Source organism: Empidonax traillii, unplaced genomic scaffold (assembly GCF_003031625.1).
Source record: "Empidonax traillii isolate 1590-97213 ecotype Southwest subspecies unplaced genomic scaffold, ASM303162v1 scaffold51:size1492887, whole genome shotgun sequence".
In the NCBI taxonomy this organism is placed as follows: domain Eukaryota; kingdom Metazoa; phylum Chordata; class Aves; order Passeriformes; family Tyrannidae; genus Empidonax; species Empidonax traillii.
This window is the reverse complement of record NW_020955244.1, coordinates 147,208-168,289: the sequence shown is the minus strand read 5'-3', so window position 1 is coordinate 168,289 and position 21,082 is coordinate 147,208. Positions and strand designations below refer to the sequence as shown.

The 21,082-nt window shown below is 47.7% G+C and overlaps 1 protein-coding gene across 1 annotated transcript in view; it reads left to right on the top strand.

The window, feature by feature from the left end:
* Positions 1 to 21,082, top strand: part of PAX5 (paired box 5) — a 131,303-nt gene that overhangs the window by 89,150 nt on the left and 21,071 nt on the right. The window contains exon 8 of the mRNA XM_027879121.1: positions 8,533 to 8,634. Within this exon, the coding sequence (XP_027734922.1) occupies positions 8,533 to 8,634 (102 nt within the window). The remainder of the gene's footprint in view (positions 1 to 8,532; positions 8,635 to 21,082) is intronic.

Below are 21,082 nucleotides of genomic sequence, written 5' to 3'. Positions count from 1 at the left end.
CTGGTGGCCCTGCTAGCCCCATGCTGATATGGACAAAGGGAAACCTTGTGAGGCAAGAAGGTGTTGCTTATCATGGGCCAGGGAAAGATTCTATTATGCTGATGCATTTTAGTGTGTGGCTATTTGTCGGCCACACAAGATTTAGGTGAGTCCTTACAGAGATATTGTCAGACTAGGGTATCTTTCCCTACTCCTCACACAGATACACTCTCCAAAACAATGTGAGTGTGTCCATTGAATGAAGGGGTCAACTTGGGGAATTATAGCCTTGCATGTATTATGGGAGGGTAAAGAGAATCAGGGGGACTTTAAAGATCAAGGACTTTAAAGATCAATGGCGCAGCTCAGCTCAGCTCTGCAGACAAAACTTTCTCATTCTACCAACCTTAGAAAGTATGTGAGAAGCAGGAATGTTGAGTTGTTCCTAGGGTGCAAGAGCTCTGTGGCTGCACGGAAGAAGGGATGGGAGTTTTACGTGGCAGCAGCCAAAGGAGATTGTCCAGAAGAGATGGTGGCAAGGGCAGAGCACTCTAGCTCCAGGACTCCTGCTTAGAAATCACAGAGAAAAAATGGGAGTATTTGTCTGTACTTCTCCACTTCATTGGTGCTTTGCTAGTAAGCATTGTTCTTTCTTCCTTTTTCCTTTCCTTGCCCTGCCTCCTTTTTGAAAGTGCAATTGTGTCAATGTGAAGAGTAGCAGACACACCTGCTACAAAGGACAGCTTTGGACATCTGCTGCTGCCTTGCAGATGACAAAGAAAATAGACCCACATCTTCAGGCCCCTGTTTCAGCGCAGTGTGTTTAATATGAATTTTATGGCTTTGATAGCAGATTACAGTGCCACTGTCATGAGCGCTTGCAGTCACAGTCACAGTGGACACTGTGCATTTCAATACCTCCTTCACTAATCTTTTCCCCACTGCTCGCACTCCCTGGCTGCTAATTTCACGCAGGCACTTAAACATGATGGATAATTGTGTTCTGCTTATCAATGTTTAATTTAAGGGCTGTTCCATCTGACCTGGATGCCCTTTGCAAGAGCTGTGCCTCATTATTGATTTCATGGTCATACCTGTGACATTACCTGCTTTGTAGGAAGTAGACTTTGACATTCCTGTGAGGCTTTGGCAGCAGAGCTAATTGTCAGAAGAATAATCGAGTCAGCAAAATCATTACAGGTGATCTGTGTGTTACCACTGTTTTATCTGCCTCTAATTAGGTGCAGAAGAGGTAACTCATCACAGTAAGCACACTGCACTGGGTTTGATGTCCACAAATAGAGCAAGATGACCACAGGAGGGGAGTTATTCATTAACAGCCGCAATTCAGTGTGTTGGGGTGCGGCGCCGGTGACATCTCCTTTCCCAGCAGAATGGGATGAGATGCCATCCTGCAGGCATTGGTGGGATGCAAAGTCTGAACCGCTTTTGGTCATATGCCCAGTGTCTCTGGGCCCGAGGCAGTAAAGACTGAGATGCTCAGTGTAGAGCAGTGATTCGTACATGTTAAACCAGATAGGTTTTTTGAGACATAGAATCAGAGAATCAGAGAATTAACTGAGTTGGAAGAGACCTCTGAGATCACCAAGTCCAACCCTTGATCCAACCCCACTGTAATTACCAGATCATGGCAATCAGTGCCACATCCAGCCTTGTCTTAGAAACCTCCAAGGACGGTGAATCCACCACCTCTCTGGGCAGGCCATTCCAATGCCTGATCACTCTCTCTGTAAAGAACTTCTTTCTAGTGTCCTACCTAAACCTCCCCTGGCACAGCTTAAGCCTGTGCCCTCTTGTCCTGCTGCTGATTGCCTGGGAGAAGAGACCGACCCCCTACAACCTCCTGTCAGGTAGTTGTAGAGAGTGATGAGGTCACCCCTAGCCTCCTCTTCTCCAGGCTGAACAACCCCAGCTCCCTCAGCCTCTCCTCATAGGACTTGTGCTCAAGTCCCTTCACCAGCCTGGTTGCTCTTCTCTGGACCTGCTGCAGCACCTCAATGTCTTGGATTGTCTCTGGTTCAAGTGCCTCATGCCATTTAACACACACTTGTCCCCAGGTGGTAAGGGGCTCAGGAGCCAGTTGATTGAACTCATCAGGTCCTTTTCTTGATAATAGAATTGTACATTTCACCAAAACATTTTCTTTAGGATAATAGTTGGAACTGGGCAAGAGAATAGCTTTTATAAGTGGAAGCCAGATTTTTCAGAGTAAAAGTTCTGGTAATGGATTTAACTGAGACAGGCTGGAAATTTGGGCTTGTTGCACAGAGATGAAGTGTCTCCCCAGAAATGTCTTTGCCAATTACTTATTTTTGGTGTTTCAGATGTTAAGCGATGGCTGCCTGGCTATAACGTTCCACAGCTACCTCATGTCTGGGGTGGCCGGTGCCTCGTGTGGAAGGCAGGCTGCTGCTCCAGCCAATAGAGAGAGCAACATGTGCAGGCTCCTACGGGCAGCGGTCCCCAAGGTTCCTGACAGCACACCAGCACCAATGCAGGTCCCTTTCTTTGCCACTGATGTTTGCAGGCATCTGACTAAAGCTGTGCCATGTGACAGGGCCAGGAACAAGACCTCAGGATGGGTGTCATCCTCCTCCCATCACAGTATGGGGTCTTAGAGACCACGTGAGGGCATTTCAGAGGAAGCACAACCTAAAGTCAAGTTGATCCAGCTGGGTGGCCTTTTGGAAGAAGTTTATCCATTCTGCTGATGCCCTGCCGCAGCCGTTATGTGGCATGCCTGATGAAGCCAGCGTCAGGATTCCTCCCATGCAGAGACTGCAGGGCAAAGGGCTGTAGAATCGCAGACTGAGTGGGATGGCACTGGAAGCACCTGCCCAGCTTCTTGCGTGATCCTGTGGGCTGTGTTGCAACATCTCTTCATTTCCAGATTTCTTAATGCAAGCCTGCATTTTTAAAAACTGTTTTCTGAAAAGACATGAAGAGCAGCCTGTGTGTGGATCCATGGCGGGGGGGGGGGGGGGGGGGGGGGGGGGGGGGGGGGGGGGGGGGGGGGGGGGGGGGGGGGGCTCTGCTCTGTGCTGCTGGGCAGGTTTGGGGTGGGATGTACTTTTGGCACAGGTGGAGAGGGTGTGGGAGCCTGGGATGGAGCCTGAGGAAATGTTGGTCTCTGCTGCTGGAGCACCCTTGTGCTGGGAGCGATGTAAGGTACGTGCTACCCTGGGTGGGTTCAGATGGAGGGTGTGTGCTACCTTGGATGGCTGTTTCAGAGAGGCTGATGCCTTGTGGTGATACTTGCAATGACAGTGGGTACACAGCGGGATTCACCATCATTGCCAGCTGACTTTCCCAACATTGCTGATCTGTTGGCGTCAAACCTTTGACTCTGGAGAGGTGAGACTATCCCAGTAACTCAGAGCACTGCCTCATTCTTGATCATGCTTCTGAGCTGGTGGCAATCCCACACCTACTGTGAGCGTGGAGTGGCAGGGGAAGTCATGCATCTCCGAGAGTGAAATCCCCAGCCCCTCTATTGCGGACGATGGCTCTGAGACAGCAGTAAAGGGGCTTTGTAAGCCCCCTCCCACCACCTGAACCCCCTACATTTTCTGATGTATCCTTTGCTGTAATTAATTATGTGTCCAGTGGGCTCATTTCTTTCATACTGTTACTGCCAATCTGTTAGATAAAGGGAAAAAAATGCATTGGTGCCCTGTGGTATTGAGAGTGAAGGGTTTTCACGCTGTCAGGGTAATGAATTCTGCATGGGTTTGAAGCACCTGAGCTTGGGGAAGTCCTTGTGTCATGTGTCTGGGAGTGACAACCCCCAGTGGTTAATTACTGCCATAGATGAGAGCTGAGCTGATAGCAAAATGAGATAATTTCATTACTGGTTAAATTTGAAGTTAATTGGATTCACGTTTACACAGAGTGGTGTACAAAGACACACTTGGAAATGCTCTTTGCCACCTTTTTATTTTTTTTAAAGGTAGGTGAACTGAGGAATGCTTCTAAACTGCTCCCTCTTTTTGTTTTTTTTTCACTATAGTTTGGAGACAGCAGAGTCCTTTGCTGTCACAGGCTGCTCTCTGTTCCAGCCAGCTTGTCCTGCAGTGGGGACATTTGCTGATGCCCAAGCACTGCTTGCCACATCTGCTTAAGGGCTGATGCTAACGTCTTCTGCAGCTAGTGGCAAAATTTCTTTTATGGAAGAAAATTACATATTTGCACTTTCTCTGCTAAATGATAATTTGCTCTCATTGTGAGTGCTGCCAGCTCCTGGTGAATAGAGGGACAGACATTTATTATCTTCTGTATACAGAGCCAAGTCCTTTGACATGTGGCTTGACCGTCCAGTCCCCTGGACTCTTGATATTCTTATTATTCAGTATTGTCATATTATGCTTTTTGGAGTAATGTAGGATGAATTCTGGCAAGGACATGCCTAAGGCTGGAAATGATGTGCACTTTTTGTCCCTTCAGTGAGCACATGGTGGCCTGTGTATGTGCAGGAGTGTTTGTAGCAGAGGCATTTACTCCACTGCCCCCAGCAGTAACATATCACTGGTGTTCCCCCTAAGACATTTTCCATCTGAGAGATGGGTCAGCGCTGCCTTGCTACTGAGCCCATTGGAGATGCTCACCAGTGATGTGAAGGAGCTTGATGAGGTAGTCTGGAAGAGGTGGCAGGGTGAAGGACATGGCAGGGTACAGACTGCATAACACCAGAGCTGCTGTGTGCTCTCTCTGTCATGGAGATGTGCCAGTCTCAGGCCAGCAGGTACCACTGAAGGTACTGGTACTGCTGGGGCTACAGTGGAGTGGCCTCCCAGGCAAGACTCAGCAAGATATTTTGGTAGTTGGTGCTTAATAGTGTTGTTAGAGGCTGTTGAAAAGAGGTTGGTGGTTTTCTTGGAAAATCCTGTTAGGCTCTGCTCCAGTTGAGCTTCTCTGTAGGCTGGACCAGGCATCTGATCTGCTCTGTTTTGCATGACACTGCATAGTGAGGCAAGGGGGAAGCTCTGCCCCATCTCCAAGTTTAGGCATCTAAAATAACCTTCAAAAAGTTTATAATAAAAACATTTAGGAATAACTGTGTCTTGAAGGACTTTGCTCTCTGTGTCTATGTGCCCCACTGGTAAAAGGCGTTCAGTTCCTCTTGGCTGTTTTGCCTGCATGGGTAGGGAAGGAACAGAACACCTTGGGACAGAGACTACTTCTTACTCTCTCTTTCTGCCTGGTGGATGAGTGTTTTTTTCCTAAATCAATTATTTCTGTGCAACTGAAGCTTGACAATATTGGGGGAAAATCTCATAGAATTACAGAATATGCAGATTTGGAAGGGAGCCACAAGGATCATAGAGTCCAACTCTTAGCCAGGTACAGGACCATCCCCGTCACACCATGTGCCTGAGACTATTGTCCAAATGATTCTTGAACTCTGTCAGGCTTGGTGCTGTGACCACTTCAATGTTCCAGTACTCAGTCATGGTCTGGGTGAAAAATCAGAGGGTGTTGGGTACTGGAATAGATGGAATGTTCCAATCTTTTTGTGGGGGAAGGGGGGGGGGTTGGTGGTGAAATACATTGGATGCAATAGACAGAACGAGGTGGGATTGAGCACTTGCAGGTATGCCATTGATCACCTTTGGCCAGCCCCCCTAGGCCCTGCCTGAGGCCTGGCTGTGGGGACCCTGCCAGAAAGATTTGTCAGCTGACGATAGAACATTTATTTTGGAAATTGGAGGTAGTGGAAACCAGCCCAAATCTGTGGAGTAGACTATAAGTGGTGTTTTCTGGATTCACTAAAGACCAGAGATCTTGCTCTTCATGCTGTCTCCAGCGGTGGTTACATTGCTCGTTGCCCTTGACAATGATGCTAACTGTTCTGGTTGTGACAGTGGCCTTGGAGACAGTGGAAAATTTGTAAAATTTGAAAATATTGAAATAAATTACAAGTTTTTCCTAATAGCTGTTGAAAACTTAGGAGTGGGGAGTAGTCAGTGTGGAACAGTTTGGGAGGGGGAGCTCACTCACAGACCAAGGCACGTTTGGGACAAGAGGCGTTGTGCCATTCTGTGGCAACACCATACCGCTGAGGAAGGGAAGTGCCATGGTGTGCTCCTGAGTCTGTGGAGGGCTCCTGGATGGCAGCAGTCAGGCTGTGAGTTGTTCATCTGCATTATGGACAGTCCTTACTGAGTCCCTGCCAGCACTGGGGCTAAACTTACCTTCTGTGACTTAAGTAGATTGCACATACTTTTGTCTTGTCCAGGCTGCAGAATGACACAATCGGAATTTAATTTTGTGTAGGAGAGAAGGAAACAGGGCAGTGATGAGGGGAGAACATTTTAATCTAAAAGAGCCATCTTCTCCATGCATTGAATAATTAGAATTCATGATGCCATTCCATAAGGGATCTGACTTCTCCCTACAACTGGAGAGCAAATTAATCAATTGTTTTGAAACTTAAATTCTTTCAGAATGTGAATGCACCATAAATATTCTGTAGGAAGGGCCTGAGAGAAACAGTGTGCATCCCAATTTGTGGATGCAGAGTGCGGAAGAAAATGGGGCATGTAGATCACTGCAGCAATGCTGGAGTTTCAGCACAGACCCCTTCATCATAGGACAGGAGGAAAGTGGCTTTAATGGCCATGGCCCAGAGATCGTGAGCTGCAATTTGCAATAACTCATGTACTTGTCTCTTATCAAAGGAGGTCTCATTTCTTTGAAAGATATCAGAAAAAAAAGAAGATTTTGAAGTTTTATTTTAAGATCAGCTCAAAATGAAATTGTGGCTCAAAATCCCTATCAACCTAAACAGTTTTAAAAAAAAGGTTTTGGCTTTTGGGAAAACATTCAGTTTCAACCTCTTCAAGCTCTACAGACTTGAAAAAAGTTTGCTGACATAAAACCAAATGCCTGCAGAAAACAATGTGAAAACCAGAATCTGTGCATTTCTTCTTGTCAGTGGTGGTAAAATCAAGAAAGCCACATTATTTTTCTTGCTGATCCAACATGTTACATTTTGATGAAGGAACCTGCACTCACTGTGATTTTTGCCCAGCTAATGAGCTGTTTTGGGGCAAGAGGATCTTGGAGCTAGCTGGAGTCAGAGTGTTTCCTGACCTGTAGGGGTTGAAAGAGCAGGGGTCATCCTTTGGGCCAGGAGCTGCCTTCACCCAGGGTCCCTTCCTCTTACCTGAGCACACTGAGCTTTTCAGAGCTCAGCACCCATGCAGTGTCTCTGCCCCTGAGCTATGGTTTGGCTGTGAGGGTCACCTTGTTCCCCTCATCCTTGGAGGAGCCTCTTGACCGTCAGCAGAGGGCCTGGAAGTGCTGGGGTGATGGATCTATAGGACAGGTCCCTATACAAGTGACGCCCTGAGCAAGCTGTGTGATACCCACACCTGGAAGGGATTGCAGGGCCTGCATCCAACTGCTGGCCCAGCTGTGGTGTGGCAGGGTTAATGTTACCAGACACCTGAGTGTGTCTTGAAAGCCACTAATCTCTGGGTAAGTGGTCTGCCCAAGAATGCTGTGGAAGTCCAGAAGACCGTGAGTGAGCTCCAGGAGTCCCTCTGGCAAAAGGGATGGATCCTCCCTGGTGAAATCACAGAAGCATCAATTTCTTCAGGAGGGTCATTTATGGCAACTGCCATCGGCAGTTTCCCTGAAATTCCACTGTGGCAGCGTGAAGACATGGCAACTATCGAGGGACTGTCATATGGGACCAGGGTCCAGGCAGGATTGAGGCGTCACTTCCGCAGTGCTGTGCAAGCCACACTGTCTGACCTCTTGTGTTTGTTCTGCCAGTAGTGACATGTCCCATGAGGTGCTAGGAGCTGTTCCTGGGAGGGAGTGAAGGAAGACAGAGCATCCCAGGTTCAGAGGCAGAGGGAGATGGAGAACATCTCCACTGCCTGTTTTTGTGGGGTTAGTTTTATGGAAGACCTGTGCATACTTGATTAAAAAAAAAACATGTTTCTGCAGCTTAAGGAAAGAGCATTGCATAAGATTGTGTTTGGGAATTTGACTCTTCTTCTGGCACCACAGCAAGCTGTATTTTAAGCCCCCTTCCTGTCTTAAGGTCTTGTGTTTGTCCTTTTTTTTTTTTTTTTTTTTTAATTGCTTTTATTAGAGGTGTCCTCTGTTGTATTTAGACAGCAAACATCCTTAGCCTGTACACTGTGATTTTCTAGAGAGTTTTCTGGAAAAATGTCTTTAAGATCAGTGTTATTTCCCATTTCACTGTTTCTGACTTTACTAATCTAAGCTTTGGAGGAATTTGGGAACAGGGACAAGCAGCCAGAGTTCAGTCGGGTGCATTAGCCTCCCTGCAGACCTCTGCTCTTCCCCTTCCTGTCTCTCACTTCTTTGGAGCTTTGTGGCAGCTTATAGAGAAAACAAAACTGTGCCTGCCCTCCCTGCCAGGCTGGAAATCCCATGCTGGTCCTCACAGAGTCGTGATGACAAATGCATGGCTGTGTTCTGGGTGCTTGGGGAGATGTAAAACCATGTCCGCCTGCCGCAATGCTCACGTGGTGATTTGTTGGTTTGATTCCTCAGGTCGTGAGTTGGCAAGCACAACCCTCCCAGGATACCCTCCGCATGTCCCTCCTGCTGGACAGGGCAGCTACTCCACTCCAGCGCTGACAGGAATGGTGCCTGGTGAGTCTTCAGAACAGGGAGGGGAAGAAAAAAGTAAAAGGAAATAAAATAGCATTTCAGGAGGGAGACATGGCTTTCTGTGGATGTTCTGTGCTGAGGTGAGCATAAGGCAGACGCCACAGTGCTGAAGGGGAAGGGGAGGTGTGGAGTGTTCTTGAGTGAAGTAGGCAAGGCTTGCCAGCCCAGGAGCTCATGCAACCTGCAGAGTGCCAAAGCAAAGCATTGGCACTACTACTGAAGCATACTGAAGGAGCTTCCAGCCTCCCTTCTGTGGACTCTGAAGATTGCTCCATGTTGGGCCATGCCAGGCTCTTCCCATTTGACTCAGGCTTTAACCCAGCTGTTTTCTCTGAACACACTGTGTGCCTCTGTGCTGCCCCAGAGGTGAGGTCACTGGCCCTCAGTGCTGGATGTGTCTCAATATTCTTGTGTGCAAACTCGAGTCCTGGGGACACTGAGTTGCTCCCAGGCCACTGTATTTCTAGAATTTCCTTCCTCTTTTTGGAACCTTTCAGTAAGAAGTGCAGGTGGCATGAGCTGGCTGGTGGCCACTGCTTTCCTGTATGGCATCAGGAGCTGGGGTTGTGCAGGTATCTGGGATGGGCAGGGTGGGGTCTGCAGGTTTGTCACATCGTTGGTGTAACCGAGCATGGTTGGCTGCAGATCTGTGTGCAATCCACAGTAGGATGGTGACATCCAGGGCTGGCAACAAGCAATGATTGGGCCACAGCAGTGGAAGTAGTTGCTCTTTTATCTTTTCTGGGGAGTTACCAGCTGTTTGGGAGCAGCTGCCAGGGTGGGGTAGCGAAGCTGCAGGACATGGGGCTTGGTGGTTCTCGGCCAGAGGAGTGTGCTTTGGTGATATAGTCATCTGAGCTGATTTTCCCAGGTAATAGATTTTATTTTTAACTACATATAGGCTTCTGTGACCCATTATATTGAATAACTGCACTGTTCCTCTCACTGGTTCCTTTAATAACAACCTTCTGCTCCAGCTAGTGTGAAGGTCAGCTGCAATTCCTGTAGGTTCTCCATCTCATTTAAGTGAGAATTTGCTAACTAGCATTCAAAATGCCTTCGCATTTCTTCTTTGACTCCTGTCCTTTGCAGGATCACTCTCAGAGCCTTGCTAGGGAAAGCACTGCAGTCCCCAAGGGGCTGATGGTGAGGCAAGTGACAGACCCGGTCTGGTGCCATTGGCACATCCCCACTTGTTCTGAAACAGCCAAATTGCCATGCCTGAGCTTGCTGTGCCAGCTCTCAGCTATTCATCTCATGACTTGACTCTGCCTTGTACTCATTTTTGGAGCCCCTGCTAGAAATCTCCTTCCTTGATAAGATTTTTAATCATAAGCCATGAATTTCTGCTCATAATTAAGCAATTGTGTGAGTTAAGTGCTTAGAGACATGGGAGAAACATATACAAGATAAGACATAGGCAATGTTTTGTTGTATGCTTGTTGTTGCTGCTGCCATTGCTTCAACTGATGTGAATAAATCTGACCCTCGCCGCACTGCAGATGTTCATCCCACAACTCCTGGTATCTATAGCTGCCTGTGGGGTAGGGGAGACCCTCCTGCTTCTTTGCATTTGCAAGCTGTGTGGATTCAGCTTTGTGCTCCATGCTTATCTCTTCACCAGCTGCCACACTGCTCATCCCAGTAGGAGCAGTGTTGTCCCCTGCAAGCCCCAGGTCCTTCCCTGTCTCTCATACAGGCAAGAATACACACAGGAACCTGTGTCTGCTACATCTCCATGCCTTGTTCAAACATGTGCTCTACAATTTCACATCTCCTTCTTTCCTTTCCTGCAAAACCAGGGACTAGCATATCAACAGGGAATTTCCATTTTTATGTAGCTTGTAAATGTCTGCGACAGCAGAGAATAAACTATTCAAATACTTTTCTCTAAAAGAATAAAAAACCAGAACAGATGGCGTTGATTTCAGTCCAGAACTTTAGGAACTGAGAGCTACCATGGCTCAAGGCTCCCGTGAATGTGTTATCTCTGAAGGTCACTGGTCCTGCTCACTTCTCCTGCCTTTGGGTGGATGTCACCCTGTGGAGGCGACTGAAGAGGAGCTCTTCCAGCAGCCCACAGTGCTCTGATGTCAAAGGGCACAAGTGAAATGCCACAGTGAGGACAGATGGGCAGATAGGTGGGTAAACTACTGGCTGGGTGGTCAAGCTTGCAGGTGTTGGCTCATGTCACACTCCAGCTGGGTGCTGGTACCAGGCATGGAACTGTCGTGCATGGCCAGTGATATGTTTGGGTTAGCACCTTCATCTACAACCATGAAAGAACACAATTTGTCAGATGTTCAGATGATGCCAAATGGTGCCACCAGTAGGCTCCGGAACAGAGCAGTAACATGGATGCACTGTGTTCCTGCTCAATTAGACGCTGCTGTTTTTGGTCTGTGTTTTGGCCCAGCCACCTGTGAAAGTCGGTTCTTTTCCTGCTGAGTTATGTGAAAATGAGCACTGATAAATGAGAACTTCATCTTTGAAGGAAGCATTTTGTATAAACTGAAATAAATTGGGACCTCGCTGTTGGCTGATGGCCCTCCAAGGACATTTGAAGGAGAAAGTGGAGTATGATTAAGTAAGCCCCCAGACTGATTTAGAAATGAGATGTAGCATGCAGGTGCGGGCAAATTCCAAAGTAGTTCCGTAGGCACAGAAGGGGTACTACTTACATAATGGGCAGAGGGACCGAGGGACTCTAGCAGAGCAGTCCTGGCCACACCTGCCCAGGTAGATGTCATAGGCTAATTGTATAAAAAGCAGATAGCTCTTGCTGGGAGTGAATTCAAGATTCCCATGGAGGACAGCGTAACCTCAGCAGGGATGCCTGCCATTTTGTGAGCCTACTGATGATCCGGGGATGTGGCTTCTGCTATGGGTAATTCTAAGCATTCTGGGGTCAGTAAGACAACCTCATAAATAATGCCTGAGTGAGTGGGGGGTTGTCCTGAGGGCTTGTTTCCCTTCTCTTTTCTGTCTCTCAGCTTCTCGTTTTGTTGGCTACTTCTTTGTAATAAATATTGTTTTGTTGAGCTTTCAACGGTGTACTGGTTTCAGTTTCAGCAGTCTCCCTGCCACAGTCACCAAGGCAGGCTGAGGACAAGTGTGAAACCTAGCAAAGCAAACAAAAAATCCTGCACAGAGGAAAGCATCGCTTTGCAACAAAAAGGGCTGAGGACTGTTTGGCTGCTGGAGGGACTCCAGGCATGTGGCAGACTGGGAGTTGAGCATAATTTTGCCACGTGCACTGGTGGTGCGCAAAGCAGCAGCATTCTGGGCAGGAGCTGGAGGGAAGGAATTATCCCCCTGTTGCAATATTATGAATAAAATAAATAATGGGTCCTAGGGACCGGAGAGACACCAATGCAGTGTGTATCAAAAGATCCTTTATTGACAGAGAAGAAAGCCTAAATACTGGTTTCAAATTGTATCACTTCGTAACATATGACTTTCTTGACTAATCCTAAACAGGCAACTCATTGCACATGTGTAATAGAGTACTTTGTTTGTGAACTACAACTCCCAGGATGCTCTCTGGCACCTTTCCTGTAACCCGAAACGCCATATCCCCCCTCTTTGGAATTTGTAGGCTCACAATGGGAACAATTGTGTTTTGGGCCTCCCAGCACAAAAAAACCCCAACAATAGACCCAAGTCAGAACAAGCAAAATGCAAACTGGATATGAGAAAAATCTCCAAACTTTTTCCCCAAGAGATTGCTCAGAGGGGCTGTGCAGTCTCCTTCCTTGAGAGCCTCAAGGCCAGCCTGGGTGAAGCCCTGAGCCTTCTGGCCTGGTCTTACTGCTGATCCTGCTGTGAGAAGGATCTTGAGACCACCTGAAGACTCTTCCATCCTGAAAAACCCTGTCATTCCATTACTCAAAGTTTTGATTCAGGCACTACTGGAAATGTGCTGCAGAAATTTGTATGCTTCTGCCTGATGCTGGGGTCAGTAAGCTGTTAACAGGGTAAGAACAGGTCCCTCTCTGGAAAAGAAGTGATGCCAGCAGCCCATGCAGGTGAGACAGTTCTGATATAGACCCCAGCTGCAATTAAAAGACAGAGCCATGAGTCCCCCTTTGAGGCCAGAGGGAGCCCTGTGGACAGCTTTGCTGTCACAGGGAAGGTCCTAATGTCTACACAAGGGACCAGGAGAAATCACACTCCACATCCCTCCCCCAACCCATGACTACAGTCTCACCCTGCAACAGCCTCCACTGTTGCCTGCTTCCAACCCTTGGCTTGGTATCCTATCTGCCTTGTGTGGCATCTGTCATGGGAAGCCACAGGGTCCCAGGAACAGCCACTGATCTCACCTGGGATAGGGGACACAGCAGCATCTGCAGCAACTTGCACAGAGTGAACACTTCTTTTTAACCCTCATTGTCTGGTGTCTGATGCCTTGAAGTATGAGAGTTTATATTCTTTGTAAATGTTCCTTTTGTCTAGTGCATCTCTATATATTCTCCTCTGTTTAGAGCTTTAATTGATTGTTGATTCCTTCTAGATTTGTGCCCACCTGAGGGCACAGGATCCCACGGGTTAATGAGATGCTGAATGCAGAAATTATCCCCAATAATTTGCCACTGTTGTTACAATTTGTTCACATCATGACTGTGCCCATAATGTGCTGTCGCTTTGGAAACATGGAGCAGTGTTTTCCCAGCAGCCTTTCCTGGGAAGAGCAGTCAGGAGCAAACTCTTCTCCATCCCATCCTGTACTTAGAGCCTAGAGCCTGGTGCCATTCAGCTGTGTTTGATCTATTCCACAGAGGTAGTCCTAGGGCTGTTTGCCTCCTCAGATGGAGACAGTGCTCTGTTCTGCTTGCAGCTGCTGCTCCTTCTGTTCTCTTGCCTGCCTTACATTCGATTTTGGGAGCACGGCATCAGCCGTCTGGGAGCACACACCGGGAAACACAAGATTTGCAAGACTTTTACTCCCTGGCCTATGTGAGTGACCCAGAGCCCTTTCCTGAGGTGAAGTGTTTGAAAAGAGGTGCAGCTGCTGGAGCAGCCGTTGGCTGGTCACGGAGAGCACACTTTTACCATATTTCCCTCCAGGAGGCTGAACCTTTTCTCCAGCTCTGTTCCTCCTCTTGCGTGGGCTCTGGGGCTGGCATGAGGACAGGGACTAGTGCTGCTTGCCTGGAGTCTTTTCTTGGTCCTCTGTTGCTTCACACACAACCAACCTCTTTCCAGCACTGGGTCAGGTCTGTCTTCACAGATCACTACTTGTGCTTGTGGGTCTATTCCTGAGACGTATCTGCAGGTTTGTGTCCTCCCGTGTGTGGAGCAGATGGTGGCCATCAGCAAGGAGACAGAAGGGAAGACAGGAAGAGTGATGCTGAAGCTACAGCATGCATGCCTGCTCTGATGACTTTATCCCAGGAGCTGTGTCCCTTTTGGGTCCTAATGGGGCTGGGGCAGAGTGGCTTGCAGCAGTTTCATTGCTGAGACGGGGCTTGAACAAACTATGCCTGTATCCAGTTTCAGCATGTGCGTGCCCTCACCATCATGCTCATAGTCTGCAGCTGAGCTGGACGAAGGTCATATTCAAGTAACCACAATAATTCACTGAAATACTTATTCCAATTCTTGTTTTAAAAGTGCTGGGACAGCAGAGCCTGCTGCACCTCTGTTTCTGTCCCCCCATTCCCTCATCCCATCTCCAGGGTTGGAACTCCCAATCTGCCACCCCTTCTTCCCTCCCTGGGGCTGCCGTTCACCCCATCCCCTCCTTTCCTGGTGGGCCCTGCATGCCCGGTGACAGGAAAGGGTAGACTGTCCGGAATAGTGATGCTGAAAATATAGTCATTAATGGGACTCTTGAAACCCAGATGTCCTTTCTGAGCACTGGTAATTTGTTTTTAATGAAAAACCATGCAGTGACCCTGAACAAATGAATTTCCTTTATAAGAAGACTATGTGCAATTACCTGACTAAAGGGACCTGAAAACAGTGACATTCAAAACTGGGCTTTGAAGAGAAAGGCATAAAAAATAGCAATGTTGTCATTAGCAATTTTTTATCTAGGAGAAGATGCTCATTCTTATGTGTGAAGGAGAAGGAGAAGACGTCGCGAAACAAAACTCGTGGTTTTCAAACATTTTTTAATTGTGGCTGGCAGGTATTGATGCAGAGGAACAGTGAGGTTGTGTGACCTCTTCCTGTTCGGGCAGTTTCTCACACCTGAGCCTGCAAGGGTTAGCACCCTCCCTCAGCTCACTGGCATCTAGCCTGCACCAAGGGGCATAGGGACTCAGAATTCCAGCCTTGTGTTATGGAGGATTCAGGAGGCAGCCATTCAGATGTGGGACTACCAGAATCCAATCTGTGGGTATTGGTGGGGTTTGGTCCCCCCTGGCATGCTGAAGACTTTATTCATAGTTATTTTCATGTCTTTGTGTTTTTTATTTGGGCTCTTATCTTTGCCAAAGTTTTGCAATAGTGTGTTGTAATCTCCTGACATGTGGCAGTAAATATTAGGAGGTAAAAGAGAGGCAGCTGAGAGGTGAAATGCCTAAAATCAGGGGGAGAGAAAGCAAATTGCAGTGTATGGGATGTCACAGGACATTGGTGAACCAGGTTCTCCTCTTACATACAGCGTAGCACTGAAACTGCTTGGTTATTTGGACAGTAACACTGTTGTGGCCAGTTAGCGTGAAAGGAGATTCAGGCCCTTTATGCTAAAAGGATCTAAAGCAAATAAGGAATAACCCTTAACAATTCTTTGGTGAAGCAGAAAGTTTGCAAGTTACCTCTTCAGAACTTGGAGGTCCCAATTTTGCCATCTGCTCCATCTGCTTTATGCTGCTGTTGTGGTGGGTATGATACCTCTGACTGGGTTATAGGAACTTGTGCTGGTATTGCCACTTCTGGGCAGCTCAAATAGCTCAATCCCAAACATCCCCCAGTGTGCCCCAAAACCACCTTCATGCTCTGCAGATGCACACAAAAGCACCCAAAGCTTCACCATCACCACCAGAAGAGCTACTACCAAAGGGCAGAAGTGCTGACATTTGGCCTTCTCTGGTTAAGTAAATTTTCTGTGTTTTTCCCCAGGTTTGGGGCTGCCACACCCTTCCATAATACAACGGGACAAATCCTGGAGAAATTTCATTACATATGATATAGCATGTGATGTGCCATCACAAATATCTTGAGGCAATTCCAGATTGCAAATCAGTTGACAAATGATTCCCTTAATTAATAATGAAGCAGTTAAATAAATGGTATGCATTTATCCACTGCTCATGTATGCTTTGAATGAGGGTCTGCTAGCATCTTGGAAGCCTGGAGAAACGTTTTGGTTTTCATCTCTCGGGAATATAATTACCATTTGCACAGAATGTAGATAAAATTTATGTTATTTTCAATATGATGTTGTCAGATATTGTTTCATTAAATTGATTTAGAAATTATGCTGGAGAGGGCAAGAAGGTGAAATGCTGGAAAACCAACTGCCTTTGGATCTGCTGATCCACCTTTCCCTTGCAGAGGTCAGGTAGGCTCTCTGTTCTTTATCCCAGCTGATTATGTGGTCCCCAGTGTACAGCAAAGCTGAACCCCTCTGCTCTGCCGGCTCCCTCTGCTCTGTCCGTAATATCTGCCTACTGTCGATGTACGGCACTCTGCATATCTAAACATAAGTAAGCAAGGCGAAGTGTGTATAAACAAAGGAGTCTATATTTAGGAGTGAGGAGGAGGAGGAGAGAAAACATATTGTATTGCTCCACTCTTTGGAAATTTCTATGCATTTGTAATAACAAAATTACCATAATTTGCTCGTTAACGGAGCTAGATCAGTCAAGCATTGTTCCAAACATGCAGAGGCTGCCTCTCGCTCTAGGTCTGCCAGTGAGTTAAGCACGGTGGAAATTAGCATGCAAATAGCCCTAATTCGGCCGAGCTGTCAGATCCGCATTCAGCTGCTTGTTCCCTTTGAAATCCTTGACAGAAGCGGCTCAGGCAAGCCCAGCCTCTAGTAGATCCAGCCAGAAGAGGTACCGAGGGGGCATCTCCTGAGTGACAGTTTGGCTACCTTCAGTCAAATCCATCCATCGTGTCAGCCGGCAGCAGCGACACTGAGGGCCGTGGGGTGGCGGGGGGCTTTCAGCCAGACCTCCGTGCTGAAACTGTCCTGTCCCCACTCCAGAACGACGGCAGGGTTTGGGGCGCCGGTAGCCGAACGATGCTGCCCTTGAGATAGGGGAGTGTACTGTTCAGATACCAGTGTTCAAGTTAAGCTGCTGTTTGGGTCAGAATGTGTTGATGTTGGCAGCATAACCTGAACCAAACTAGGATGCTGGTTATGAAGCTCATGGAGCATCACTGCAGAGGATGCTGCTATAGACAGAGCTGGGATGCTGCCTGGCACCATGGCTCCCCGCGGCCCCTGCGGACGGGAGAACAGGGAGGGAGGCACCAAGTTGATGGCACAGGGCTCTGTACTGCATCCCCAAAAGGGAACCGTGGGACCATTCCAACTCCGAGGTACCCACAGGGAGGTGCTGATGGCAGCTGAGAACCGAGGCTATTCCCTGTTGGATCGTTCAGTGTTGTGGAGCTGATGTGCTGCCCAGCCTTAAGCAATACTGGTGATTATAAAAGAACGGTGAGAATTTAAAAAACCTTTTGTTGCTGGTTTTTGTTTGTTTGTTTTGGGTTTTGTTTGTTTGTTTTGGGTTTTGGTTGGTTGCTTGGGGGGGGGGGGGGCTATGTTACTAGACATTTTTCTGTCCCCTGCAAGACAGTGTCTTTGAGATCCGTAATGCTGGAACTATAACAGACTGCCCCAAAACATGCAGAGACAGAAATTTAAAGATGAGGTGCTTGTAGGTCACGTGTTAAAAGCTCACTGATTGCATTTGCTGTGTAGGACCTGGCACACTGGTCTCTTTGACAGAATTTGCCTGCCCTGTGCAGGGTCAGTTTGCCCCTACCCAGCCAGTCCCAGGGCCTCCTCTGGGCACTAAAGACACTCCCCGTGTATGCAGGGCCTGCAGGGGCACTGCCATACTCTGGGAAAGTAGGAGAAGGTAACACTTTACAGAGGATTTCCTAACAGATCATTTTCTCCCGGCTTTCAAAGCCAGCAGTGACAGCAGCTGTCTAGGTGATCCACCTCCAATGTAGAAGCTTGGTATTCAGCCAGCATATGGCATGCCAGGACTGAGCCACACTGCTGCATCCTCTGTCCTATCCAAGCCTACTCCTTTTTGCTGGGTATATGTCATTATGGACAGCTATCTTGTAGTGGAAACACAATAACAGAAAGCAGGAAAAGCTAACTGTAATTAGAAAGTCATGGGGTCTAAATTAGTTCTGATTTTGGAAAGTTATGTTTTGTGTTAGTGAAGCAGAGCTATGAGGGTGGTGAGGCACCGGCACAGGTTGCCCAGAAAAGTTGTGGTGACTCCAGGCTGGACAGGGCTTGGAGCAACCTGTTATCACTGCCCATGGCAGGGGATTTGGGCTATATGAGCTTTAAGGTTCTGTCCAACACAAACCATTCTGTGAATCTATGATTCAGTGTCCTGAGCCACACACAGGCCTTGTCTCTGAGGGGGGAAGGTGCAATCAGAGTTGACCGGGATTGTTTTGCACTTGCAGGGCTGAACTCAAACCACTTGCACATGATGAGGTTTCTCAGACCAGAGAAACAGCCATGTGAGGGCACACAAAATGCTTTATAATTTCTGAACATTTGTTTTTTCATGCTTGTGTTTCCTTGTGTTGTGTCAGCACCCAGAGTTTAAAAAAATTGGAGATTACAAAAGCGTTGGCATTGAAAACACCAAGTTGTTGGAGCTTTGAGCCTTGTGAAGTGCTGAGCATCTCTCAAGGCTGCCAGCAGTGGCTGCGGCACTGGTGCACCTAATATTTGGGGTGTGTGCAGGAGCCAGATCCAGCAACCAGAATTAATCAGGCAGATTCCTGACAATCTGTGTTTTATGACAAGTAACTGCTGAGATCCTCAAAGTAAGCAGGCAGGAAAGCACTTCATGGCCTACAGGAATATGGCGTGGCTGCTGTTTCTCTGCCACACCATGCCTTGCCACCCTAGGGTGGCAGCCAGTAACACTGATGGGAGAGCAGAGTCTTTTGTGTTCCCATCATATCTGAGCTTGACAGCCCAACTGCCCAGTGCTTCCTTGTGTGGTGGAGGCGGGAGGTGGTTTCTTTCCTTCCAGGTGTTAGACCCTGGCTAGCCCACCTGTTGTGAAGCCCTGTGGCACAGGGTCTTCTCATGAGCCATCCCCAGCCTGCAGTTCTGCCTGCACTGAGAGATGTGCCTGTTTCTGGGTGACAAGGGTTCCATGCTGGCCCAGCTTTGAGCACTTGTCTTGCGATAAGCTGGATGTCTCCTGCTTCTGGCATTTGTGTCACCAAGGAAAAGCTGGAGACCAAGTCCTGCAAGCAGACATCTCATACTCCCTGGAGACTCACCTCTGTCATGGCAGGATGACCCCTGCAAAGGTTTTGTGGGCTTTGCAGCCATTCTTCTGCAGAGCGTTGTCTACGAATTCAGCTTTTTTTGCCATTTGCTGGAGTTGATTTCCAAGAAGGTAGGTGTGATTTCTGTGTAATTATTGCTGGAAGGGATTTGCTTGGAGTTAGGACTGTTTGAACGCAGAACATCTGCCCTGTGTTAAACTCCAGTGCTCAGAACTGATGTCTATGGCACAAATTGAAATTAAATACTTTGAGAATAGAGTATTCTCTTTTCAGGAGTTTCTGGACCCATTGAGACTATCAAAACAAGAGGAAATGCCTGGACATTACAATAGATTGCAGTGTGATTGTGATCAGTGCAAAAGAAACAAAATGGAGTAACAGGGAGAAAGCCATAATAAGTGAGAACTTTTAATCAAAATGGCATGCTGTAATCAAAATGATAGAAGGTGCTCCAAGGACACAGTTTAAAGCAGAGGCTGTCCAGCTGTAGGAAGCAGTGTACATGTTGGAAAACTTGTGTGTTCAGCTGTGTGTGAAAGGTGTGAAACCCTGGACAGGGTAATGCAGGTGATAAGAGTCTGAAGACCTGTCTCCTGCTTGTGGGCTGCATGGCTGGGCCAGGAGAAGAGGGACAGCCTGCATGGGGAAGTGAGAAGTCTCCAGAAAGAAAGATGTGTTCACTTATTTCTAGCAGCAAATATGGCACTGGAGCACTTCAACTAAGAATAAGTCATCTGTCTCCTGTGACTGCAGTAAGTTTGGAATTAGGCTCTGCACTGACTGCAGAGTAAGCTAGGAAATTTAAATGTTACCTCCTCAATTCCTACATAAGAACACTAAAAGCAGCACTTTTGTCCTGGCTTGACATCCATTCAGCGGCAGATGCATTGAATCCCATCAGTCTCAGGTGTTTTGCTCCACCTGTGTTTTGTTGCAGAATAAATAATTGCCATGTGAACACAGATGTTTTACTCACATGGAGAGGTGTGCATGGACTCCGTGGTGGGACAAGCAGTGCCCAGGTGGGAGAAGGGCTACTTGCTGTGTCAGAGAAAGGAGTGGGCACAGGGTGTTGGTGCTGCCCCATCTCTTCGTCCGGCCAGTCTCCTTCAGCATGAATGAGCTGCCTCAGCCCAGGCTATCTTGTCTCTGATTCTTGCACATCTACTGAAGTCAGGAAACATAATGCCAGGAGCTGGTGAGGAGCCTGGTCCTATGGAGGTTTCCACAGGTTTGTTGGCAGCTATGAGTCCCTTGGGGCATGTGCCACAACAGCCACAGTGTCCTCAAGCATCATCTCTTCTCCATCTGTGTATTCTCTTCTTTGGCAAAATTTTTGGCTGATTCAGCTGGATCAAGTCAGGCTAGCATCTGCAGGACATTATTTGAAAATGGCTTAGGTTACAGAGCATTTGCCAGCAGAGGGTCTGTTGTGCCAGAGGAATGAGCTGCCACAGCCCCAGAAACAGAGCTTACATGTTTTTACTCTGCATTAAAAGGATGAGTATAGTGGGAATGTGGGGTAGAACCACCAAAGCACTGTCGTGAAAGTCAAGTGAGAAATTATCTGTCTTCTGTCACTCAGTCACTTATTTGCATTGTCTTTGGCATCAGAAAGAAAAACTGACATCTCTGCTGGGGATGTGTCTCTGCATTTCAGAGTTTGTACAAGCTATCCACAATGGCAGAGCAGGGATAGCAGACCGTGCTGATGTGCTAAAGCCCCAGTCCAGGGGTGGATGAAGCCTCCAGTCCAGCTGAAAACCTGATCTTGCAGGGAGAAGTGCTGAGATGCTGAGATTTTCTGTGGCTCCGCTGGCAGAGCTCATCCACACAGTGGATTTACACAAGCATGAGAGACTTTTCCATCCGTTGAAGGCGTGCCACCTCCACAGAAAGGGCAGGACCCAGCCCTTGCCTGGTGCCGCTGTAGCTGCTGGCCCAGTCCCAGCTGAGCTGTGGC